The sequence below is a fragment of the Maylandia zebra genome, linkage group LG3 (assembly GCF_041146795.1).
Source record: "Maylandia zebra isolate NMK-2024a linkage group LG3, Mzebra_GT3a, whole genome shotgun sequence".
NCBI lineage: Eukaryota > Metazoa > Chordata > Actinopteri > Cichliformes > Cichlidae > Maylandia > Maylandia zebra.
Genome location: NC_135169.1, coordinates 21,091,628 through 21,103,327, shown reverse-complemented (window position 1 = coordinate 21,103,327; position 11,700 = coordinate 21,091,628). Strand labels below are relative to the sequence as shown.

The window sequence follows — 11,700 nt, the reverse complement described above, 5'->3', positions numbered from 1 at the left end:
TAGTTTGATGTATAAATGAGGAAGTCTGATAAAAAAATCTCTCTTAAAAATCATAATAAAAGATATTTAATGATATCCAAAGGTATTCAGCTTACTAAAAACAAACCAATCAAACTCCAGTGTATTGCTACATCTAATTAATTTAAGACTGATAAAGAATGCTGAATAGGAGTAGAAGTATATTTTAAACTTATAATTCTAGATTATAATGAAAAATTAAGGTTTATACTTATGCAAGAAATGTAGCGACACGTTTATTTACAGCACTATATTTTTTAGACACAAACTTTCAAACAGAAGTTCTAACATAAACCTACCCACTCTGTCTATTTCAATTTAATGAACTCTGCTGTGTCTCCTCGCTCAAAAAGCATAAGTCCAGCATAGAGCGGCTGAGTGAATGTGGTCTGGATTCTGTGGAGGAGAGTCATGGTTTCAGAAACGCTGTAGAAAGACAGAATACCTGCTCTATTATCCAAGTACACTCCTAATGTGGAAGCCTCGGGACCTGAGAGCTCAGTTTGGACTTTGTTGTAGAAAAATTTACAACTCTTGCTATCACAACTTAATGCCCAAGATTTGTAATTTAACCCAAATACACAATCATTTAGCCTCCCTGCTCTGCTGATATTCTTGTATGAAACTGCTACATAAACTTTTCCTCTCCACTTCACCTCCCAGTAACAACGTCCAGTCAGACTCTCTTTACTCAGGACCTGCCAACAAGGAAGAAATCTGTCTGGATGATCAGAATAAGACTGTTGTTGTTCCTTAAATGTTGCTTTTCTGTTCCTCTCAGACAATAACAGATGTGTGTTTGCTGTATTTGGATCCAGTGTGATTGCACATGAATATTTTAAGAATTCATCTCTTGTCTTTGGCTCTGGTTGTGGTGGTGACAGTAAAACATCCTCTTCAGTGACTGTCAGTGAGATGTTTGTCCATTCCTCTCTCAGAATGTCCTGTAGTTTATCTCTGGTCTCTGACACAGCTGCTGTCACATCCTCAAAGTAGCTCAGAGGACGAATATTGATGCTGGATGAGTGTGTAGACTCACTGAGTGCTGACAGTGAGGGGTAGTTGTGTAGAAACTGGTTGTGATCCTCTGTGTGTGAGAGCTGCTCCAGCTCGCCGTCTTTCCTCTTCAGCTCAGCGATCTCCTGCTCCAGCTTCTCCTGAAGCTCTTTGACTCGACTCACTTCAGTTTCCTGCTGGGATCTGACCTGCTGCTTCACATCAGAGCTTCTTTTCTGGAGGAGACGGATCAGCTTAGTGAACACCTTCTCACTGTCCTCCACTGCTTTATCAGCAGAGCCATTGATGGCCTCCACCTCCTGTTGAAGCAGCTTCACATCTTTCTCTCGCTCCTGGATTCTCTGCTGGATGTTTAGTCGTCTCACCTCAAGCTCCTTCTGCTTCTCAGTCCTTTCTGCTGCAGCTGGGACTGTTTCATGGCCTTTATGTTCATCCATCAAGCAGAGATAACAGATACTCTGCTGATCAGTACGACAGAAAATCTTCATCACCTCATCATGACGAGAGCAGATGTTCTCCTGGAGCTTCTTGGAGGGGGCCACCAGCTTGTGTTTCTTTAATGGAGCTGCATCATAGTGAGGTTGGAGGTGTTTCTCACAGTAAGAGGCCAGACAGACTAAACAGGACTTGATGGCTTTCAGCTTCCTCCCAGTGCAGACATCACAGGCCACATCTTCAGGTCCAGCATAGCAGTGATCAGCTGGAGCAGCTTGGAGTCCAGTCTTCTTCAGCTGCTCCACTAAAGCTGCTAACATGGTGTTTTTCTCCAGGACAGGCTTTGGAATGAAAGCTTTCCTGCAGTGGTGGCAGCTGTGGATTTTCTTGTTTTTCTCCTCTTCATCCCAGAAACCTTTAATACAGTTCATGCAGTAGTTGTGTCCACAGGGAATAGTTACTGGATCCTTTAGTAGATCCAAACAGAGTGAACAAGATAATCTTTTTGAATCTTGCTGATTTCCTCTCTGCGCCATTTCACCTCTCAGCAACAATGATTGGCTGTAGAATAGAGTGGATACCCAGCTGTGTGCAGGAAAAAGCACAGTTTGAACTTTGGAAGCAGCTTGTCCCTCTTATAAACTTTATAATCTGTACTTTGAAAGTTTTAAGCCATAAAAGTTTAACATGTGATCATACAGGATCACAGGAGACTAAATTGCTTTGTATGAACTTTGAGTAGAGTTTTTTTGTCCATGCAATGTCTTTACAATTAGATGTGCTTTATTTAGGTCAAAATAAAATTTCTGTGTTTGTGTTGCAGCCAAAGTATGACAAACAACATAGCTCAATGAAAAAAAATACAACACTTGTCATGGCTCCGTAGGGCATTGTACCCATCCCCTCTCCTTTTGCTTTCCTTGTTCTTGGTCCCTTGCATTTGAATTTGAATTTCTCTCCAGGTCTCAGGTGTTCGTGTGACTGGGGTTTCCAGCAGGCATGGTCAGGAGCTGCAGTTTTATTACGTCTGAGTGTCCTCACCTCATTTCCTAAAGTACTTATGGACAGGCTTTTTTTCTCCTTTCATCACCAAATTATTTAGTTAGCTATGAGTAGTAATATCTAAGTCTAAATGTCTAGTATGTATTTGTGTGTGATTGCCTTGTATTTTGGAGAAAGTCCTCAGTGTGCTGAACTCCACTTGCCCTGTGTGGCGGAGGTGTGGTCCCGGGCGCGGCTGCAGGGGAGGAGTGGTGCAGTGGGCTCAACGGGGCGGTGCTGGAGATGCCGGTGAGAACAGCTGATGGCGATTTGGACTGATAATGGTTTCCTTCCCTTTTTATAGGGAGACGGAGAGGAGCGGAGGGAGAGGGAAATCAGCTGAGACCGACAGCTGTCAGACTGTGTTCATATCATAACCTGGGAAAACTATAAATAAATGTGGAAGCTGGTGATAAAGACCTGTGTGTGTGTGTACCTGTGTATAGTGCATTTCACAAGTGGTGCCGAAACCCAGTGTCCGGCCGGCGTGGGGATGTCCGACCCACAGGCTGCGCCGCCCGCCCAGCCTTTGCAGTTTCTGGCGCAGATGCTGGCAGAGATGGCGAAGATGGGCCAAGACCAAGCGGCGGCCCAGCGGGCTCACCTGGCTGCGCTGCAGGAGCAGACGGACCGGCAGACTCTGGTTCTGGAGCGGCTGGTTGGAGCCGCTGCCCCGCCGAAGCCTCCGCCGCTGTCGGTGGCGATGCCCCGGATGGGGAACGGGGATGACCCCCAGGTTTTCCTGGAGACTTTTCGTGCCACGGCGGAGGCCTGCCAGTGGCCGCAGGGGGAGTGGGCTCCACGTTTGCTTCCTCTGCTGTCGGGGGAGGCTCAGACGGCGGCCCTGAGCCTGCCGCCGACCTCGAGGAGCAGCTTCCAGGACGTGAGCCGGGCGGTGGTGGACAGGTTGGGGCTCACCGCTGAGGATCATCGCCGGCGGTTCCGGGCCTGTCGGCTAGCCGCGGCGGATTGGCTGTTTGCTTGGGCCCGGCAGCTGCACGACGCGGCGGTGCGCTGGCTGCAGCCGGGATCGTCAGAGGGCGAGACGCTGCTGGTGGACAAGGTGGTGCTGGAGCAGTTCGTGGATGGGCTGCCTGCGGAGACGGCGAGATGGGTCAGGTGCCACCGTCCCGCGAGTCTGGAGGTGGTGGTAACGTTGGCGGAGGACCACCTTGCCGCTAGAGCGGGGGAGCCCGGGGACAGCGGCCGGAGGCCGAGCAAACAAGCCCCAGTGCCGGCACCGAGGCGCCGGGCACCGAGCCCCACTAATCCTTTTGCTGCGTTTGTGCCTTCCCGGGGATCAGACATGAGCGGTGCCGCCCCTGAGCCACGGAGAGCAGCACAGACGCCGGGGCAGGAGTGCTAGAACTGCGGGCAACTGGGACACCTGAGGAGGGACTGTCCTCTGATGGAAGTGGGGCAGGTGTTCCGGGTTGCCGGTGCCCCAGCACCCTCTCCTGGTCCAGGAGGGACATACAACATTCCGGTAAGGACTCGAGGGGGTATACGCCATGCTTTGGTGGACACGGGCTGCACGCAGACCCTCGTGCACCAAGGCTTGGTCTGCCCCGGGGCATTGCTGGAGGCAGAATGGGTGGAGGTGAAGTGTGTTCATGGTGATGTTCAAAGGTATCCCATAGTTCCGCTGTTATTAAAGTATAAGGGCAAAACACATAGAGTAACGGCTGCGGTTAGCCCGCGCCTGTCGCATCCCCTGATTCTGGGCACGAATTGGCCGGGGTTTCATCATCTGTTGGGACAGTATGCGGGAATGCGATCACGACCGTTAGTAGCATGTAGTGTCTGCGCGGCGCTCAGCAGTGACGCGGGGTCGTCCGACACTGACTCCGGGGAGGGGGAGACGGCGGGTCCTTCATGGGAAGCCCCGCCGGCTCCAGAGGTTTCCCCCACGGGTGATTTCCCACTGGAGCAGTCTCGTGATGACACCCTACGCTCACCAGGTGATTGAGATTGATGGTCACGTGGTGCGCCCTGAAGCCGTGCGGACCTACCCGCGCTTCATTTTATCAAAAGGCTATATCGAGTGAGTCGTGACACTCGCACGGAGGAGACTCACACCCAGCTGTTGGTGCCGCAGGGCCGCCGGGAAACGATTTTCCAGGCGGCTCATTATAACCCCATGGCAGGGCATATGGGATACGAAAAAACTTTTATTGGCCGGGCATCCGAGCGTATGTGCGCCGCTGGTGCGCGTCCTGCCCGGACTGCCAACTTGTTAATCAGCCGGCCATACCAAAAGCGCCTTTGCGCCCGCTCCGACTCATAGAGGTTCCGTTTGAGCGCATTGGTATGGACCTCATCGGGCCATTTCATCGGAGTGCACGCGGCTACCGCTTTGTATTAGTCCTGGTGGATTATGCAACGCGGTACCCGGAAGCAGTCCCGCTGCGCACCATCTCTGCAAAGAGTGTGGCGCAGGCACTGTTTCAGGTCATCTCCCGAGTCGGAATCCCGAAAGAGATACTGACTGACCAGGGCACGTCGTTTATGTCTCGTACACTGCGGGAACTGTACGAATTACTGGGCATTAAATCTATTAGGACCAGCGTCTACCACCCTCAGACGGATGGGCTGGTGGAGCGGCTGAATAAAACTTTAAAGTCCATGATTCGTATGTTCATTAACGAGGATGAACGCAATTGGGATCGCTGGCTAGACCCTCTGTTATTTGCAGTGCGGGAGGTGCCCCAGGCCTCCACGGGATTTTCTCCCTTTGAATTGCTGTTCGGCCGGAAGCCGCGTGGGGTGCTTGACCTGATTAAAGAAAGCTGGGAGGACGGTCCGAGCCCCGCCAAGAATGAGATTCAGTACGTGTTGGACCTGAGAGCGAAACTCCACACTTTGGGGAGGTTGTCACGGGAGAATTTGCTCCAGGCTCAACAGCGTCAGCAACGCCTGTACGACAGAGGGGCTAGACTCAGGCAATTTTCACCGGGAGACAAAGTGCTTGTATTACTCCCTTCTTCTAGCTCAAAGTTGCTCGCCAAGGACCCTTTGTGGTCACATGGCGAGTCGGGGACGTTGACTATGAGGTTGCTCGGTCGGACAGGGGAGGGGCCACGCAGATTTATCACCTCAATCTCCTTAAAGAGTGGAGAGAGGTTGAAACTGCTTCTCTGGTAAGCCTGGTTAAGGAGAGAGATGAGTTGGGGCCGGAGGTGCCAAATTCCATCATCCCCGCCTCCCTCCCTTGTGATGACCATCTCACACAGGCCCAGAGAGCGGACGTTGTCGCGTTACAACAGCGGTTTGCAGATGTGTTCTCCCCCCTGCCCGGCTGAACATCTGTCATTGAGCATCATTTTGTAACGCAGCCTGGCGTGACGGTGCGTTCACGGCCCTACAGGCTTCCTGAGCATAAACGGCAAATCGTTCAGAGGGAATTGGCTGAAATGCTGAAAATGGGAGTGATAGAAGAGTCGCACAGCGCCTGGTGTAGCCCCATCGTTCTTGTGGTAAAGAAGGATGGGTCTATACGGTTCTGTGTCGACTATCGCAAGGTGAATGAAGTGTCACGTTTTGATGCTTATCCCATGCCCCGGGTCGACGAGCTCCTGGAGCGGCTGGGCACGGCCCGTTTTTTCACGACACTGGATTTAACCAAGGGCTACTGGCAGATTCCCTTGTCTGCCGAGTCCAGGGAGAAAACGGCCTTCTCCACTCCGTACGGTTTGTACCAATTCGTTACGCTTCCGTTCGGCTTGTTCGGAGCCCCTGCCACCTTTCAGCGCCTCATGGACCGGGTGCTGCGTCCGCACGCTGCATATGCTGCTGCCTACCTGGATGACGTGATCATCCACAGCGACACCTGGGCGGAGCATGTGCAGTGGGTGGCCGCGGTCCTGGAGTCCCTGAGGAGGGCGGGGCTCACGGCCAACCCAAAGAAGTGTGCAGTTGGACGGAGGGAGGTACAGTATCTGGGGTACCACTTGGGGGGCGGGCAGGTGCGTCCACAGGTGGAGAAGACGGCGGCTATAGCATTCTGCCCGCGCCCCAAGACTAAAAAGGAGGTGAGACGGTTTCTGGGACTGGCAGGTTACTATCGCCGTTTTGTGCCAGGGTTTGCGCAGCTGACCAGCCCCTTGACCGATCTCACCCGAAAGGGTGCTCCGGATCTGGTTCAGTGGACGGGGCCGTGCCAGGCGGCGTTTGTGCAGGTGAAAAAGTCTCTCTGTGGGGAGCCGCTGCTTCACACTCCTTCCCTTTTGTTCTGCAGACCGACGCCTCAAACAGGGGGCTGGGGGCCGTTTTGTCCCAGCAGGTAAGGGGGGCCGACCGTCCCGTTCTTTACATCAGCCGGAAGCTGGCAAAGCGTGAAAGACGGTACAGCACTGTGGAGAAGGAGTGCTTGGATATCCGGTGGGCGGTCGACTCCCTTCGCTATTACCTCCTGGGGCGCTCATTCACCCTCTGCTCGGACCACGCCCCGCTGCAGTGGCTCCACCGCATGAAGGATGCCAACGCCCGGATCACCTGATGGTATCTGGCTTTACAGCCCTTTAAGTTCAAGGTGGTCCATAGGCCGGGGGCGCAGATGGCGGTGGCCGATTTCCTCTCTCGCTTGCGGGGGGGGGGGGGGGGGAGTAGGTACGGCCGGACGGCTCCCCGGCGGTGGGGGTGTGTGGCGGAGGTGTGGTCCCGGGCGCAGCTGCAGGGGAGGAGTGGTGCAGTGGGCTCAACGGGGTGGTGCTGGAGATGCCGGTGAGAACAGCTGATGGCGATTTGGACTGTTAATGGTTTCCTTCCCTTTTTATAGGGAGATGGAGAGGAGCGGAGGGAGACCTAGCCCCGTCAGAGCAGAATGAGCTCCAGGCCCTCACTATAGCACTCAAGAGGCGATTTGGGCAGTGGCACTCCACTGATCAGAGCAGGGAGCAGCTGACCAACTGGAGCCGTCGGCCGGGGGAGAGCCTGGGCACCTTTGCAGCGGATGTGTTGCTGTATGCTCGTCGTGGCTACCCGGAGTTCCCAGCAGCCAGTGAGGAGCTTAGCCTGCATGCTTTTCTGCAAGGACCTTTTCCAGAGTGACTTTTTCGAGAAACTCTCCGTGAGGCGCTCCATGAGGCTGAAAGGGCCGAGCTGGTGCTGGCCTCGCGGCCTAACCAGCAGGTGTCCCCCCCAAACTACACCCAACTCAGAGCCGCAGACTGCGACAGGGAGGAGGAAGTCACGAAGATATGCCAGCTGCAGCCCTCAGTGCCCTGAAGTTGTCCCTGTCGACCGACCGCTGCTGCCGGTGCGATAAGCCTGGCCACGTGGCGCGCGACTACCTGGCGCCCGCCCCGAAGACCAGAACTATGTGGCCTCAGGGAAACGAGAGGGGGAATGGTGCAGTGCGGGGACCACCGCTCCAGCTTCCTGCCCCCCTCCAGGAATGATGCACGGTGGTGGGCCTAGTTGGGCACCTCAAGGGACTCTACCTGAGCTGCTGTGTTGAGGACCAGCCCTGCCGGGCCCTGGTGGGCACAGGGTCCATCATTTCCCTAATACGACCTGGTGTGCTCCCTGGAACATCCGGGCCGCTTGTGATGGGTTGATCGCCCACCGACACCCAGCTGATGACGGTGACGGGGGAGAGAACTGACATGCGAGGGAAGAAACCATTGCGGATCCGAGTGAAGGATCTGGAGCTGGTGCACGACTTCTGGCTTGCTGACATCCAAGACCAGTGCATCATCGGCTTTGATCTGCTGACCCGCTGGGGGGCCTGCGTTGACACCGCGAAGCTGGCTATCACTCTCACGGCGGTGGCTCTGAACCATCTCTACTCACCTCAGCCCCAGTCTCTAGGCCAGACAAACCTTCCCTCGACCGAGACAACCCAAGCTGCTGATGACCTGTGGCAGCACAGCAGCATCGGTCTCACCGTTGACCAGCGGCAGCGCTTGAGGTGCCTCCTGGATGACAACGTGGACATCGTTGCCGCTAGTGAGGAAGAGTGCAGGCAGGTTCAGCGCACCATCGACATCGGTTCTGCTCAACCCTTCTGTCTGCGCCCCCCCCTCTAACCGACAGGAGGAGCGGGCCCAGGAGGCCCTGGGCATAGCTACTGCTCAGGCTACAGCCAGCAGAGGGAGATGGCTCCCGTTGACCACGCAGCAGCTGAAGAGGGAACAGGAAGCTGATGCAACGTTGGTTCAGGTGGGGACCTGGCTGGAGGCGGCGCAACGCCAGGCTGGACGGGGGTGTCGGGACAGGGGCTCGAAGTGAAGGCCTACTACTCCCAGTACAACAATCTGGAGACCCACGACGGCTTCCTATATATTCCTATTCCTAGATGGCGGGCCCCCGGACAGGGCAAGGATCTCCTGCAGCTGTTGGTGCCTCACTCGCTGCGGTCGCAGGTGCTCGAGCTTGTCCACGGCTCGGTGGGGGCCGGCCATTATGGGAATGCCAAAACTCTCCGCCGTCTCAGGGGACAGTTCTACTGACATAGTTGTTGACGGGATGTGGAACTTTTGTGCACTGCTGTGACACCTGCACGGCATGGAAGGGCGCCACTCAATGCCCCCCTGCAGCAGTATCTGGTGGGGGCCCCGAGGGAGAGAGTGGGAGTGGACGTCCTAGGGCCTTTCCCCGTCACCGAGTCAGGGAACTAGCGCATGTTGGTGGCCATGGACTGCTACAGGAGGCAGAGGGAGTGGCCGTGAGTGTTTCATGACTACACCCGCCAGGTCCAGGCCAGTACCGGAGTACGACAGAAAAGAGCCTGCAATACCAGGTGCCGAGGGGGAGCTTTCGTGCCTGGCGACAAGGTTTGGGTGTAATGCCTGTTTCGCAAAAGATGAGTGTCCCCCAGGCTGTGCAGTCACTGGCAAGGGCCGGCGGAGGTTGTGGAGCGGCTAGCAGAAGTGATGTACCGATCCGCATGCCGGGCCCGGGGCGCATGGTGGTGTTGCACCAGGACAGACTCTCGCGATACTGACCACTCGCTCGAGCAGTCGCCGGGGCAGGGGATGCTGGTGGCACCCCATGTTCTGATCCGAGTGACTCTTCCCCTGCTGGTTGAGATCAGCCTGCGCACCGAAAGAAGACACATGGACATTTGCAGGACTTTTTGTTGGGTAATGGGGTTGTCGGGGACGACTGACTCCTTAGGTGGGGGCTATGTTGTGGGTCAGGGCTGTTTGGGGTTTTGTTTTGACAGCTATGTTCTGTTGTTATGTTGCCATGGTTACAGGTGACGCTCTCTCTCTCTCTCTCTGTGTGACTGTGTGTTTCTGGGTGGAGAGAGCGCCATTTTGCTTTGTTGTTGTTGTTGTTACGCCAGAGCTGCGCCGAGCGGTGGTGTTAGTGTTGTGTGTTCATCTGTTGAATGCGAATAAAGGGCTGTGCTCTCTCCCTTGCAGGAAGCAAGACAAAACGATACCTCTGTCTCCTCCTTGTCTGAGCTCGCCACAGTATTAACAGTTAGCCATCTCACACACTGCTCAAACTTTTTTTAATTCAGCAAATTTTGTTTTATTGTTAATATCATATCATATTTCGATATACTTAAATAAATCAAGATGTAGGCCTGTGTTCCTGAGTCAATGAACAGCTAATTCTTTTCTGAGATTTATACATTTTATTTATAGGTGCCTTTCAGACCCTCAAGGTCACTTTACAGTAACACGTAAACAATACCATAAAAAACATAAGAAAAATGTATATATAGCAAACATGGTAGCTAAAATTTAGCCATAAACAGTCATAAAAGTATAAAAGCAAATATAAAAACTGAGTAAGGTAAAAAAAAAAGTGACCTTGAGGGTCTGAAAGGCGCCTATAAATAAAACGTGTTATTATTATTATTATTATTATTATTATTATTATTATTATTATTATTATTATTATATCATTATTATTTATAGAATATAATGCGGGGGGAAAAACTGAATATAAAGTAGTTAGTACCTAAGTCTTAAACATATGCAGAAGTAGTATCTTTCAATTTAATATTGATGGAGAACATTTTTCTGCAGAATTATTCTTACTTTTGATACTTTGTATCATGGTCCTGGGTATGACCCAGTGTTTTGTGTTTGATTTTTACTTCTTGATTATTGTTAAAGAAGCTTGGAGTTTCTGTTTCTGTACCCTCCCTGTGTTTCACGTTTGGTTACTCTTTGTCTCTGTGCTTCACGTTCCCTCTGTCTCCCCGGTCAGTCATGTCTCTCTCAGTGTCAAGTCTGCTTCTCTGTATTATATTTCCTGTTTTACTTTGAAAGAAGACTGGCAAAGGTGAGTCATCCTAAAGCTCAGGCAAAGAATCAATCTCCTCTTGGTTTGGGGCAAGGTTTTTAGCATTGTCCTCCTCCGAAGACATAAGGCCGTGGACCAGTAACTCCAAGAAGAGCACGCTAGATTTTGCAGTGGCCTGTCGCGCATGAAGATCTTCATCTTGTGCACCATCAAGTTTGGAATACCAGCAGCGTCTCTTAATCAATTTCGTCAGTTTCAGAAAGGCGTTCAATAGGTGAGATTCCTTCTATAACATTGCGTGGTTACATGGCATCCCTGAGTGGTTCGTCAAAATATTCCAAACCCTCTACCTTTGATCCAGTTGCTGCGTCCGCACAGAGGATGGCTACACAGATTTCCTCACCATTGTGTGTGTTTGAGTGTGTGTGTGTGTGTGTGTGTGTGTGTGTACACGTGTACAAGACCAAGAACAAGACCAAGGTCACGAGGATTGGCACATGGCGGCACAGGATACAGTCTTACAGCGCTTCTGGCTGATCCGGTCGACCCCAAAGATTGACCTGGCAAAGAAGATTCATCTGCTCAATTCCATCATTATACCCACTGTTATCTATGCATTTGAGATGTAGAAAACATCAGCCAAAAATGTTTTTTAAAAAAGGACTCAGTGAGGCACAGCAGCAATGTCTAAGATGGACCCTGCGGGTCTCTTACCGGGACCAGAAATCGACAGCCGGACTGCCACACGTCCCCTCCGTGACATGGTGTCTGAGCGGCGTATGCACTTTGGAGATCACATTTTATGCCAGTTACGCGGAAGACATCCGGAAGACTTGTGTGTGTTATTGGGAGGGTTGGGTTTGGGGGGCAGGGGGTGGGTCGTCTCTGCTTGCCTTTCTGTAAAAGTACACCACTATGTGTCAAATCTGTCTTATTTGTGTTATGTTATCTATCCATGTCTCTATGTTTGTATGTATGTATCAC

General features: G+C 52.6%; 1 protein-coding gene across 1 annotated transcript; it reads right to left on the bottom strand.

Moving 5' to 3' along the window:
• Positions 1–326: 326 nt before the first annotated feature.
• On the bottom strand, positions 327–2,006 carry LOC101471764 (tripartite motif-containing protein 16-like). Its single transcript, XM_076882157.1, has one exon. The coding sequence runs from the start codon at positions 2,004–2,006 to the stop codon at positions 327–329; it is 1,680 nt and encodes a 559-aa protein (XP_076738272.1).
• Between the last annotated feature and the right edge of the window lie 9,694 nt (positions 2,007–11,700).